Source organism: Chaetura pelagica, unplaced genomic scaffold (assembly GCF_000747805.2).
Source record: "Chaetura pelagica isolate M959 unplaced genomic scaffold, ChaPel_1.0 scaffold1215, whole genome shotgun sequence".
Lineage (NCBI taxonomy): Eukaryota > Metazoa > Chordata > Aves > Apodiformes > Apodidae > Chaetura > Chaetura pelagica.
The window spans coordinates 32,360-46,707 of record NW_009953463.1 but is presented as its reverse complement, the minus strand read 5'-3'; the positions used below and the strand labels follow the sequence as shown (position 1 = coordinate 46,707).

The window sequence follows — 14,348 nt, the reverse complement described above, 5'->3', positions numbered from 1 at the left end:
AGCTCTGCTCTGGAGCCAGGCTGGGAGAGTTGGGGTGTTCAGCCTGGAGAAGAGAAGGCTCCAGGGAGACCTGAGAGCAGCTTCCAGTGCCTGAAGGGGCTCCAGGAAAGCTGGGGAGGGGCTTGGGACAAGGGCAGGGAGGGATGGGAGCAGGGGGAAGGGTTTCCAGCTGGCAGAGGGAGCTGGAGCTGAGATGGGAGGGAGCAATTCTGGGCTGTGAGGGTGGGGAGAGCCTGGCCCAGGTTGCCCAGGGAAGCTGTGGCTGCCCCATCCCTGGGGGTGTTGAAGGGCAGGTTGGATGGGGCTTGGAGCAGCCTGGGCTACTGGGAGGTGTCCCTGCCCATGCAGGGGTGGGACTGGATCAGCTTTAGGTCTCTTCCCACCCAAACCATTCCATGGTTCACCTCACCAAGCCCAGCCTTCCTCCAGCAGCACAGAGGGCCAGATACAGGGGCAGCCCAGGTGACAGCTGGTGTCTCAGCTGTAAAGTCACCCTCCCTGGGGACTGTCACTGCTACTGTCACCTACCTGACTGTGCCAGGGAGTCCTTGGCACAGTGGCACTGGAGCTGCTCTATCCTGTTGCACAGGGATGTCACTGTATTGTGTAACCTCTCCAGCTCGTAGGTGGAACAATCCACCTGGAAGGAAACAGGAGAGTTGGGCTCAGCCAGGACCCCTCATGCTGCTCTGATCAGACTCACCCATCCCAAGCCCATCTACCCTGAATTCCCTTGGAAGTCCCACCCGAAGGGGGGGATGGGAAGCCTGGAGTTGAATGAGAAGGGACTGACACACAGAGGAGCTCACTGCTGGTTTGTTCCTTCACCTCTGCCAGGCCACCCTCCACAGAGCAGGTCTGCAGAGTCACAGGATCACCTCGACTGGAAACACCTTCAAAGACCACCAAGTCCGACCATCAACCTAACACTGACAAGTTTTTAACTAACCCACATCACTCAGTACTCTGTCCAGGACTCCTAAATCTCTCCAGGGATGGGGGCTCCACCTGGGAGCAGCTGCCCACACCTCATTTGAGGTCATTTACCAAGCTCTGCTGTCAGAGATGCAGCAGATTCTCTCTGCCCAGGGCAAACACCAACCTGAGCACTGAGCAGCTAGAGGGAGGTGATTCTAAAGGCAGGAAGATGCTTGAGCTTCCAAACTGTAGAAAAAAAAAAAATCCCCCAGCAGGAGTTGGTGAGTTACCTGCTGGATCCTGTCGAGCATCTCGGTGACGTGGATGTAGTCCAGGTAGACCAGCCCTGCCAGCTCCCAGTCCTGGATCAGGGCACTGCGCTCTGGGGGGGCCAGGTCCTCCAGGAATCCCTTCAGGTACTTGTAGTTCTCGTTGATAATGGCATCTGGAGAGAAGCAGCAGGTTAGTGACCTGGGAAAGGGGCTTCTGGTAGGTCAGGAACATGGACTGCTGAAGAAAACCCAAGTAACGGACTGAGCTCTTCAGGAGTTCTGTGACCCCTGACACCACCAGCCAGAAACGTTGATGTGAATAAATTCTTCACCATGAGGGTGGGGAGAGCCTGGCCCAGGTTGCCCAGGGAAGCTGTGGCTGCCCCATCCCTGGGGGTGTTGAAGGGCAGGTTGGATGGGGCTTGGAGCAGCCTGGGCTGCTGGGAGGTGTCCCTGCCCATGGCAGGGCAGTTGGAAACTGATGAGCTTCAAGGTCCCTTCCAACCTTCACCACACTGAGTCTATGACTTAGGAGCTGCACAAGACAAGTCTAAGGCCATCCCACTTCCAGAAGCAGGATGAGGGCACCAGAAATGCCACTGCTACCCTTGTTGCCCAAGGCACCTCTGGCACTGGAAGGTGCAGAAGGTAAAGTCCTGTCCTTCTCACATGTCTGCTGTGACCCACCAGCACCCCAGGGACCACCAGAGCTTGGTCACTCTCTGCTAACCCCAGCCCCACCCCTTCCACCATCAGCTCCACCACTGCCCATGTACCTCAGCACCATCTCCAGGGCTTGGAAACCCCTCCAGGGATGGGGACTCCCCCCCTGCCCTGGGCAGCCTGGGCCAGGCCCTGACAACCCTTGCCAGGGAGAAATTGTTCCCCAGATCCAACCTCAACCTCCCCTGGCACAACTTGAGGCCGTTCCCTCTTGTCCTGTCGCTTGTTCCTGGGGAGCAGAGCCCGACCCCCCTGGCTCCAACCTCCTCTCAGCAGCTGCAGAGCCAGCAGGTCTCCCCTCAGCCTCCTTTGCTCCAGGCTGGACACCCCCAGCTCCCTCAGCTGCTCCTCACAAGTTCTCCAGCCCCTTCCCCAGCTCCCTTGCCCTCCTCTGGACACCCTCCAGCGTCTCAGTGTCTCCTTTCTGACCCAGAACTGCCCTCAGGACCCCAGATGCCCCCTCACCAGGGCTGAGGAACACCCAGTGACTTCTGTTCCTGCATTTTGAGTTGTCCAAGAGATACAAGGACGTGACCCCGACAAGAAACTGACCTGAGGCCAAGTGCCTGACAACCAGCTTGTGACACTGGTTCCAGTGCCCAGCCTTGAACAAGAAGAGGGCTTCTTTGTGCTTGTCCCCCTCCATCCTTGCTCGAACTGCCTTTGCTTCATGAATCCACTCTGGGGGGACGCAGAGCCTCTCAGTCAGGAACACCTCCTTGCTCCAGGACTCGGGGGTCTCCTCCAGGCTGCAGTGCCGGTCCAGGAGCTCCCGCACGGCCTTCTCCCGGGTGCTGGGGGGAGAGAGGCCCAGGGTCAGCTGGGATCACTTCACAACAGGTTGAGCACTGAGAGAAATCATCACTGATGTTTTGGAACATCTTAAATGTTCTAAGCTTAAAGGTTAGAATCACAGAATGGTCAGGGTTGGAAGGGACCTCTGGAGATGATCGAGTCCAACCCCCCTGCCAGAGCAGGATCCAAACCAGGGCAGGTCACTCAGAAAGGCACCCAGACAGGGCTGGAAAGGCTCCAGAGAAGGAGACTCCACAGCCTCTCTGGGCAGCCTGTCCCAGGGCTCTGCCACCCTCACAAAGAAGTTCTTCCTCATGTTGAGGTGGAACTTCCTGGGCTCCAGTTTGACTCCATTGCCCCTCGTCCTGTCACAGGGCACAAGTGACAAGAGCTTGTCCTGCCTTCTTGACGCCCTCATGTATTTATAGACATTCATTAGATGTGTCCCCTCAGGCTCCTCCTCTCCAGCTGAGCAGCCCCAGCTCCCCCAGCCTTTCCTCCCAGGCAGATGCTCCGTCCCCTCAGCATCTTGGGGGCCCTGCCCTGGACTCTCTCCAGTAGCTCCTTGTCCTTCATCAACTGGGGAGCCCAGAACTGGACCCAGTTCTCCAGCTGTGGCCTCACCAGGGCAGAGCAGAGGGGCAGGAGAACCTCCCTGACTTAATTCCCACACTCTTCTTGATGCCCCCAGGAAGCCATTGGCCTTTTTGACCACCAGGGCACATTGTTGGCTCATGGTCACCCTGTTGCCCACCAGGACCCCCAGGTCCTTCTCCCCAGAGCTGTTCCCCAGCAGGTCCCCCCACCCTGTGCTGATCCATGGGGCTGTTCCTCCGTTTTACACTTGGCCTTGTTGAATTTCATCAAGTTTCTCCCTGCCCAGCTCTGCCCAAGCTCCATCATTCCTGCCTCTCTGCAATCCCAGCAGACAATCCCTGTGAGGGGCAGCACTGACAGGCACAACCAGTTCTCAAGGGAAAAGGATTCAACATCAAATCCATCTTCTCCTCACCGTGTGTCTGGCTCGTGCAGCAGGACAAACACAGCCCATTCCCACAGCCCCTCACTCTCCAGCTGGGCAGCATAGCTGGTGTTCAGCACCCCCTGGCTCTGCCTGAGGAGGTGGGTGTAGTTCAGGGCCCTCAGCACCTCCCAGAGGTGCCAGCTGAGACGATGGTCCAGAGGGTCGGATGTCACGCTCCTGGGATCAAGCAGCTGGTCAAGATCATAGAGCCTGGAGAGGAAAGATGGTTGTATTGTTAGTGGTTAATTGGGGCCATGGAGCACAATTAGAATTTGGTGCTCCTGAGTTCCTGCCCTTCACCCACTTCCAGTTATTCCACAGATGTGACTTATCTGGGTGGGAGGGATTTGGTTGTGGTTTGGTTTTTTTAAAGAAAAAACAGGAGCAATTGTTCAAATCCTTTTGCTCTGGAGTCTGTACCCAGGCTGTGACAGCCTGTTCCCCTGGAGACCCACAGGATGCTGCAGGTTGGAAGGGACCTTAAAGACCATCAGATCCCAAACCCTCTGCAAGGGCAGGGACACCTCCCAGCAGCCCAGGCTGCTCCAAGCCCCATCCAACCTGCCCTTCAACACTGCCAGGGATGGTGCAGCCACAGCTTCTCTGGGCAATCTGTTCCAGTGCCTTCCTGCCCTCATGGGGAAGAATTTCTTCCTGATGTCTGACCTATATCTCCCTTGGAGACCTCACTTGGAGTGTTTTGTCCAGTTCTGGGCTCCCCAGTTCAAGAGAGACAGGGATCTACTGGAGAGAGTCCAAGGGAGGCTATGAGGATGATGAAGGGACTGGAACAGCTGCCTGATGAGGAAAGGCTGAGAGACCTGGGGCTGTTCAGTCTGGAGAGAAGACTTAGGATCTAATCTAATAAATACATGAGGGTGACAAGAAGGCAGGGACAAGCTTTTGTCACCTGTGCCCTGTGACAGGATGAGGAGCAATGGGTTCAAACTGGAGCACAGAAGTTCCACCTCAACATGAGGAAGAACTTCTTTCCTGTGAGGGTGACAGAGCCCTGGGACAGGCTGCCCAGGGAGGTTGTGGAGTCTCCTTCTCTGGAGCCTTTCCAGCCCTGTCTGGATGCCTTGCTGAGTGACCTGCCCTAGTTGTGTTTTTTGGTTTTTTTTGGTCCTGCTCTGGCAGGGGGGTTGGACTCGATGATCTTCAGAGGTCCTTTCCAACCCCTAATATTCTCTGATTCTTCTCTCAGTTTAAAACCATCCCCCTTGTCCTGTCACCCTCTGGTACCTGCTCCTCCTGCAGATTGCTCAAGGCCTTCAAACATGGCAGCCAGGATGCAGGACAATCACTGCACCCCCAGCTACAGACAACAGGTAAGAAACCCCCCACAAACATGCTCCAAAGCTTTAATGTCACCAAGTACAACAGCAGCAGTGACAGGTGACAGTGCCACCACCTTCTGTCGGGGGCACAGGCAAGGCAGGTTTTTTGACTAAGCCTGAGTGGGTCAGGAAATGCTGAAGCTGATTCCATACCCTTGGGAAGTCAAGAACTCACCAACCAAGGTTCTTCCAAACAGTATTTGAACTATTTGCCCACCTACCTGTCACTGTAGAGCTTGAGCAGGTGGAAGCACACGTCCCTCAGAGGCCTTCCTGCACTGTCATCTTCTTCAACCACACAGCCAGAATCCTCCAGGTAAGGAGGCAAAGGGCAGCAGGCGTATTTTTCACACTCTGCTGTGTTCTAAAGAAAGAGTTTGAACAGCTTAAAGTCAGTGCTTGGAACAAAGCTGGAGCCACCCGTGTCCTGGGTTGTGTCACCAGCAGCATGAGCAGCAGGGCCAGGGAGGGGATTGTCCCCTCTGCTCTGCTCTGCTGAGACCCCCCTGCAGGGCTGGGAACAGCTCTGGGGTCCCCAGCACAGGGAGGACACGGAGCTGTTGGAGAGAGGCCAGAGGAGGCCCCGGAGATGCTGGGAGGGCTGGAGCAGCTCTGGAGCCAGGCTGGGAGAGTTGGGGTGTTGAGCCTGGAGAAGAGAAGGCTCCAGGGAGAGCTGAGAGCAGCTTCCAGGGCCTGAAGGGGCTCCAGGAAAGCTGGGGAGGGGCTTGGGACAAGGGCAGGGAGGGATGGGAGCAGGGGGAAGGGTTTCCAGCTGGCAGAGGGAGCTGGAGCTGAGATGGGAGGGAGAAATTCTGGGCTGTGAGGGTGGGGAGAGCCTGGCCCAGGTTGCCCAGGGAAGCTGTGGCTGCCCCATCCCTGGGGGTGTTGAAGGATGGGACTTAGAGCAGCCTGGAATGGTGGGAGGTGTCCCTGCTCATGGCAGGAGGTGGAACTGATCTCTTCCCTTTAAGGTCTCTTCCCATCCAAACATTCTGGGATTCCATGCTTCCACACAACTTAGCAGGCTCACCAGCACATTCCCTGCCTCCCAGCAGAAGCTGCACCCAACTGAGCCTCCAGCCAAACCTTCCACCACAGCTACAGACTAACAGGACACAAAAAAGAAACACCCCAACCCAAACTGCTTTGGCAAAGCTTCCTTTCATCTCACACGGAGCTCCTCAAAGCTGCTGTGTGGAGGTTCAGTCAGCTCTTGCACACACACAGCCTGTATTCCTGAATGGTTTTCAAGCTGGAAAACCACGTGTGACCCAAGCAGTCAAGCTCAGGGATTCCCTGCAGCTGCCTCTGCCCCAGGCAGGCTCTGGGCAGCTCTGCACACACACACTGAATCAACAAGAACAGTTTGACAGGGCACTGAACCCTTTGCCTTTCACACCATCTACAGACTCTAGGTGATCAAAATCCTCCTGACTCACTCACTGCTGGTGAGAACTGAAGATCTGGAGTGGGGGCCAATTCCACCCACTGGGCTCTAGTTATTAGCCCTGGAACACGAGGTTCTTGGGAAGGAGCTGCAGCCACTTTTCCTCCACATCACAGAGCTGCAGCGAGACCTTCTGTCTCTAGCACCATCACCTGAAGTTCAGGTGATGCTACAAAACTGCAGTTGGGTGTTCTGACACACTGCCCAAGGCAACACCCAGCACTGGAGGCTGACAGCCCCACAGCCCCAGCAGGGCTGTGCAGAATGCAGGTGGGCACAGCCCAGCACAGCTGCAGGGCTCAGCACCCTGCTGGGAAAACACAATTTCTCCACATCAACAGGACAGGGAAGGAGAAAACTGGATGACAAATGGGATGAGGTGAAACCAGGGAAGATGTGTTGCTTGTGGCAGTTACTGTTCAGCAGACTTGGCTTGAGACACATGAATTTGCTGCCTGGTGTAACAGGTTTGGGTAGTGAGAAACAAAGACACATTGGAACAATGATTTCCTGTCCTGCCCCCACTTCCCTCCTTTGTTCCTGCCTCCTCTGCCTCCTCCCAGCCTGGCTGTGCTCAGACCATTGTTGTCTCTGGGGCCTGTGGGAAACAAAGCTGCTCTGGTGCTGGAGCAGTTCCTCTCCACCTCTGCTTACACTGCTGGTTTCACTTTGGTTTTCTGCCTGTTGGGCGTGTTCTGCCCTTTCTGAAGCTCTCACTGGGGCACCACCAGCTTTGTTGGTTAGTTCAGAGGTGCCACAAAGTCTCTTGGTGGGCTGAGCTGTGTCCAGCACAGGGCAGCACCTCCCCTCTTCAGAGACCACCCCTGCAGCCCCCCTGCTACCAACACCTTGCTGGTTACACCCAAGAATCCACTGACAGTGACTGGAACAGGGATGATACCTCTAATAACAAGCATGGAGCTGCTTCCTGAGTTGAGCACACCTGAGATGTTTCTGTGGGGACAGTTTCTGCCCTGCTCCTGTTCATTGCAGTCAGTGTCTGCTTCCCTCCCGAGATGCTGCTGCTCTAGTGGTCTGACTGTGACAATATCATTAAATTAGTGACATCTTTGGAAATGCAGGGGTGAGGCTGTGTCTGTGCTGGCCTCGGGGTGACTCCCTGCACCTGAGCTTGGATGCTGCAGGTCACCCCGTGCACAGAGGGCTTTGCAGAGCAGGTAACCTGCTTAGCTCTGAGGTACCATCACAGATCAGGGCAGATGTTTCCACTGGCCTGGGCCAGGCTGCCCAGAGAGGCTGTGGAGGCTCCTTCTCTGGGGACATCCCAGCCCCTCTGGAGGTTCCTGTGGGACCTGCTGGAGGTGACCCTGCTCTGGCAGGGGGTTGGATGGATGATCTCCAGAGCTCCCTTCCAACCTCAAACATCCCATGACTTTCTCAGAGGACCCCCAGTGTAAGATGAGCCAGTCCACAGCACAGAGTGTCTCCTCCTCAGGCATGATGTCCTACCTGGAATGCTGCCTCATACATGGCCAGAGCCTTGGCAATGGAGGCTGTTGGAGGCAGCAGGTACCAGAGGTGAACAGCCACGCAGCGCTTCCAGTCCAGCAGCGAGCACACGTTGATGCTGACACGTTCTGAGAGCTGCCACACCTGCAGAAACACACCCAGCTCTGACTGACCTTACCAGACAATGGTTGGGACACACCAAGGATGAACTGGTAAAAAAACAAACAGGTCAACACTTGTCTCCCCCTCCTGCTGTGTACCAGGCTGGAGAGTTGGGTGGAGAGGAACCTCATGAGGTTCAATGCATGTGGGAGGAATAACCCCGGGCACCAGGACAGGTGGAGAAAAACCTGGGAATCCTGATGGACAACATGTTCATCAGGAGCCAGCAGCCTGTCCTTGAAGCCATGGAATCTTGGGGTGTGTTAACCAAGAGTGTGTCCAGCAGGTCAGGGAGGTTCTCCTGCCTCTCTGCTCTGCCCTGGTGAGGCCACATCTGGAGAACTGGGTCCAGTTCTTGTCTCCCCAGTTCAGGAAAGACAGGGAACTACTGGAGAGAGTTCAGTGGAGGGCTATGAGGATGATGAGGGGCTTGGAGCATCTCTCTTAGGGGATGGGGCTGCTCAGCTGTGAGAAAAGGAGGGTGATGGGGGATGTATCTGTGGTTATAAATATCTCCAGGGGGTGTCAGGAATATGGAGCCAGACTCTTCTTGGTGCCCAGTGACAGGACAAGGGGCAATGGGCACAAAGTGGAACCCAGGAAGTTCCATCTGGACAAGCAATTTGTTGCCTGTGAGGGTGACAGAGCTGCCCAGGGAGGCTGTGGAGTCTCCTTCTCTAGAGACATCCCAACCCCTCTGGAGGTTCCTGTGGGATCTGCTGGCAGGGGGTTGGACTGGATGATCTCCAGAGCTCTCTTCCAGCCTCACCACTCTGAGACTCTGTGCTCAGTTAAACATCTTGTTAGATGTCAAATCGCCCTGTACTGACTGTAACTCCTGACCTCTGCTGGGAAGCAGATCGCCAGCAGCCTGTCCTTGAAGCCATGGAATCTTGGGGTGTGTTAACCAAGAGTGTGTCCAGCAGGTCAGGGAGGTTCTCCTGCCTCTCTGCTCTGCCCTGGTGAGGCCACATCTGGAGAACTGGGTCCAGTTCTTGTCTCCCCAGTTCAGGAAAGACAGGGAACTACTGGAGAGAGTTCAGTGGAGGGCTATGAGGATGATGAGGGGCTTGGAGCATCTCTCTTAGGGGATGGGGCTGCTCAGCTGTGAGAAAAGGAGGGTGATGGGGGATGTATCTGTGGTTATAAATATCTCCAGGGGGTGTCAGGAATATGGAGCCAGACTCTTCTTGGTGCCCAGTGACAGGACAAGGGGCAATGGGCACAAACTGGAACCCAGGAAGTTCCACCTGGACAGGCAATTTGTTGCCTGTGAGGGTGACAGAGCTGCCCAGGGAGGCTGTGGAGTCTCCTTCTCTAGAGACATCCCAACCCCTCTGGAGGTTCCTGTGGGATCTGCTGGCAGGGGGTTGGACTGGATGATCTCCAGAGCTCTCTTCCAGCCTCACCACTCTGAGACTCTGTGCTCAGTTAAACATCTTGTTAGATGTCAAATAGCCCTGTACTGACTGTAACTCCTGACCTCTGCTGGGAAACAGATCTCAATCTTCTTGATACCCTTGGATCACACATGGTGTCTGTGGCTCAGCAAGGTTCCTGCTGTTTCTGCTGAAGAACTTGTCTATACAGAACTTATCACAGGACAAGCTCACTGCTCAAGGACTTGCCCTGAAAACATCATTAGTGCAAAATACTGTAACTGTTCCATTGCAGCTGAACTGAAGCATGTGTGTTTGGAAGGAGAACTGGGGAATCAAAAAAATGAAGGGTCTGGAGGACAAGGAGAAGGGTCTGGAGAACTTGTGAGGAGCAGCTGAGGGGGCTGGGGGTGTCCAGCCTGGAGCAAAGGAGGCTGAGGGGAGACCTGCTGGCTCTGCAGCTGCTGAGAGGAGGTTGGAGCCAGGGGGGGTCAGTCTAGAAGTGACCCTGTTCTAGCAGGGGGTTGGGACTGGATGATCTCCAGAGGTCCCTTCCAACCCCCCACCATGCTGGGACACCCCATGTTGCGGCCAAGTGTGCTGTCAAGAAGGGGAGAGAGTCAAGGACACCCTGGGTGGGTGGCAGAGCTCACCGGCTTCCCGGCCAGCAGGGCGAAGAGGTGCAGCCGCTCCTCGGCGATGAAGCGGTCGGCCTGCAGCCGGTGCCAGTCCACCAGCTGCATGGTCAGCAGGTCCCCCAGGGGCTGGCTGCCCTCCAGCTGGGACAGCAGCAGAGCCAGCCTGTGGTCACCTGCAAGAGGAGACAACAGCACCTCAGCAAAGTCCTCCCAGTTTCGGGGCACTCGGCTCAACCTCCAGCTGCAGCGCTGGGCTTCGGGCGCGGTTTCTTCTTGAATAAACCCCTCTGTGAACACCCAGCAGAACGGAGGTAGGGGACAAAGGAAGGGGAAGGAGAGACACATCCCTCACCCAGAGATGATTTTAAGACTTTAACTGACATAAAAGACCAAGATTAAACCAACCCTTAGGCTCTGAAAAGACACATTTTAAAAACAAACACGGAGCAAAAGCTCAGTGGGAAATAACAGCGATTAAAGACCCTTCCAAGGGAGATGCTGTGCAAAAACATCACGTGGAACAGAGCGTGTTCCTGACCCCAGGAGAGCTGGTGAGGGCAGTGTGAGCATGACCAGGTAGTCAAGCAGCAAGCAGACCAGCCAGCTCCCACCTTAACCACTGTCATAGAACCATGGAATGGTTTGGGTTGGAAGAGACCTTAAATCCCACCCAGTTCCAACCCCCCTGCATGGGCAGGGACACCTCCCAGCAGCCCAGGCTGCTCCAAGCCCCATCCAACCTGCCCTTCAACACCCCCAGGGATGGGGCAGCCACAGCTTCTCTGGGCAACCTGGGCCAGGCTCTCCCCACCCTCACACCACAGAATTTCTCCCTCCCATCTCAGCTCCAGCTCCCTCTGCCAGCTGGAAACCCTTCCCCCTGCTCCCATCCCTCCCTGCCCTTGTCCCAAGCCCCTCCCCAGCTTTCCTGGAGCCCCTTCAGGCCCTGGAAGCTGCTCTCAGGTCTCCTTGGAGACTCTGGTCAGAGGCTCAGTCCCTGTCAGCTCCCACAGTGACAATCCTCCTCCTGTGTCTCCCTTCTTGCTCCCCTCAGAAAGCTGAGGGATCCACCCAAGAGCCTCACCTGCCTGCTGTGCCAGCCTGCAGGCTTCACCAATTCTCCTCCCAGTCAGGCAGCTGAACACGGCCTCCACGGGGCTGCCGTGGCGGGACAGGGACACCTCCTCCTCCACGCGCCGCGCCGCCGTCTCCGCCAGCCAGCGGGAAAAGGCCCTTCTGCGCTCCAGGGACAGCAGGTACTCGCTGGGCTCCTCCAGCCTGGCCTCCAGCTCCTTCAGGTTGCCCCAGATGGCTTCACACAGAGTCCACGTCAAGCACCAGTGCTTCACCACAGCTGTCAGGAGAGGAATCCAGTCACCAGGAGTGAACAGGCGGGAAAGAATTCTTTAGAGAGGACTGGGATATGAGGATAAGCAGAACCTTAGGATCATGGTGGGGGAAACTGTTCTGTTCTTCCCCATATAAGTCTAAACAAAACATGGAGCTGTTTCAGTTGGAAAAGACCTCCAAGATCATCCAGTCCAACTATTAACCCATCCCTGCCAAGGCCACCACTGCCTCATGTCCCTCAGCACCATCCCCAGGGCTTGGAAACCCCTCCAGGGATGGGGACTCCCCCCCTGCCCTGGGCAGCCTGGGCCAGGCCCTGACAACCCTTGCCAGGGAGAAATTGTTCCCCAGATCCAACCTCAACCTCCCCTGGCACAACTTGAGGCCGTTCCCTCTTGTCCTGTCGCTTGTTCCTGGGGAGCAGAGCCCGACCCCCCTGGCTCCAACCCCCTCACTCAGCTGTGGGCAGGGAGGTGTCTCCCCTGGGGATGCTACCATCACCTTGTAGGATATCTCAGAGGCCATCCTACTGCTCCAGGAAAGCAGCTAGCTCTCCAGATGCCATCACCCTTGTTAATGCTTTCAGAAAGAAGGTTGAGGCACAGTCAGTTGTTCTCTTTTATTCACATTTCCCTGCTCTGATGTCACCTGGAGAGGTTTCCAGTCTCACTGGCACCACAAAGAGCATCACTCCATACTCACTCTCTGTCCCTGCAGGATCCTCGGACGCCTCCCGAGCCCAGTCTGCGTAGTCATGGATGGCAGAAACTCCTGGGTTGGGAGCTAGAAGAGGACACTTCTCATCCATGTGGACAGTGCTGTGCTTCAGCTTTATCTCCAGGGGGATGAGGTACAGCTGTTTGTCCCTGCCCCTCTTCCGTTGCTCTAAGCTCAGCTTCTCCACATGAACTTTGAAAGAGGATTCTGAGAGTCTGGAAGGAAAAAAATAGAAGATAAAAACAGGTGGTGATGGTCTGAATTGGGGTAGAGACCAGGGAGAATCATGGAATGGTGAAGGTGCCTTCCAACCTTCAAGATCACCAGGTTCCAACCCCTCTGCTAGGAGCAGGGACACCTCCTACCAGCCTAGGCTGCACAAGCTTCATCCTTCAACATCTCCAGGGAGGGGGCAGCTACAACCTGCATGGGCAACCTGTTCCAGTGCCTTCCTGCCCTCATGGGGAAGAATTTCTTCCTGATGTCTAAATTCTGTGCTGTGAGGCTGGTGAGACCCTGGCCCAGGTTGCCCAGAGAAGCTGTGGCTGCCCCATCCCTGGAGGTGTTGAAGGGCAGGTTGGATGGGGCTTGGAGCAGCCTGGGCTGGTGGGAGGTGTACCTGCCCATGCAGGGGGTTGGAACTGGATGATCTTGAAGGTCCCTTCCCACCCAAACCAGTCTGGGATTCTATGAATTGTTCTCCATGCACATGATCTGCAGCCACCACAGGGCAGCTTGTCCTAATCCAAGGGCAACAGCTCAAAGAACCTCGTCACACAGCCTGGGATTCAGAGCCAGACTTTGGCACATGAACCTCACTGAACTGGGGGTTCCATCTGTCTGAAGGCAACAACCAGCACACCTCACCACAGCCCAGTGCACCTGGTAAGAGCACTTCATTCTCTCAGCAAATCAGATATGCTGGAGAACATCCATCAAATAATCTTTTTGTGAAGACCTAAATGGTGGAACATCTAGTTTGACTCCAGCTAAGTTTAGGTATGGAGCCCCACAGCCCAGGGAAGGGCTGTACCCTGGTCCATACACAAGCAGAACTGAAGGCATCTCCATTCAGAAGCTGAACAGGAAAGTCCTCAGGCAGTGCAGATATCCTCAGGGGGATCCAACAGCAGATTAGAAGCTTCATGGACAACAATTTTGAACTTTCTCTCTAACCTTTGCCAGGTGACACTGCCATTCATTTGTTACAAAAAAACCCCAACCACCCCCAACCTGCTCTTGCTACAATATCCCAGCTCTTCTGAGATACAGGTATTTGTAAAGCAGCAACCTGAAGGACACTCCATGGCTAACATGACCTCGCACCACTTCAGCCCACCAGAAGGAATATTGAGCTGAATTTCAAAAAGGAACTGATGAACAATCAAGATTCTGCCAAACAGGAGGAGAGAATATGTTGGACCCACCGTGGAGGAAAGAGCTACTCACGGTTTTGGAGCAACAGGAGTTGGCAGGAACCCATATCCCACAGACTCGTCCCGAACATCCTCCCTTTCACTTGATGCACTCAGCTGATCTCCACAATTGACAAGTGTCCAGTTGGGCCCCCAACCAACACGAAATGAGCGTCCCATGAAGAGTGCCATGTCCATCAGCAGCTTCCCTTTTCCATAGGTGATGGACTTTTCCAGGGGCACCAGCCCCCGCTGCCGACGGACACCGACGGTTTTCATCTGCACCTCGGGGACCGACGGAGGGACGGAGAAGGCAGAAGCCAAGGGAGAAGTGGCTGACCAAGGGGTGACAGCAGGGGGGCTGCTGGATGTCCTGGGTCCCTTGGCATCTTGCAGAGCAGCACTCGGAGGTTGGAAAAAGGCATTAGCAAACTTGGATTGCAGCAGCCCACCAACTGGAGGGAAGGAGGAGGAACATGGAGGTGAGCGGGGTGAGCACTTTTCAGGCAGCACAACTCTGGTATTTCATAGTCAAGACTGGTGGGGTTGGAAGGGAGCTCTGGAGATCCCCCATCCAACCCCCTAGAGCAGGATCCCTCCAGCAGGTCCCACAGGAACCTCCAGAGGGGCTGGGATGTCTCCAGAGAAGGAGCCTCCACAGCCTCTCTGGGCAGCCTGGCCCAGGGCTCTGCCACCCT

At 55.7% G+C, this 14,348-nt stretch overlaps 1 protein-coding gene across 1 annotated transcript in view; it reads right to left on the bottom strand.

The window, feature by feature from the left end:
• Positions 1–14,348, bottom strand: part of NUP98 (nucleoporin 98kDa) — a 45,240-nt gene that overhangs the window by 803 nt on the left and 30,089 nt on the right. Inside the window, exons 22-31 of the mRNA XM_009998502.1 lie at positions 13,685–14,105; positions 12,221–12,450; positions 11,253–11,522; positions 10,184–10,341; positions 7,990–8,133; positions 5,294–5,436; positions 3,721–3,942; positions 2,466–2,707; positions 1,209–1,363; positions 529–640 (exon numbers count right to left, since the gene is read on the bottom strand). Of these exons, the coding sequence (XP_009996804.1) occupies positions 529–640; positions 1,209–1,363; positions 2,466–2,707; positions 3,721–3,942; positions 5,294–5,436; positions 7,990–8,133; positions 10,184–10,341; positions 11,253–11,522; positions 12,221–12,450; positions 13,685–14,105 (2,097 nt within the window). The remainder of the gene's footprint in view (positions 1–528; positions 641–1,208; positions 1,364–2,465; positions 2,708–3,720; positions 3,943–5,293; positions 5,437–7,989; positions 8,134–10,183; positions 10,342–11,252; positions 11,523–12,220; positions 12,451–13,684; positions 14,106–14,348) is intronic.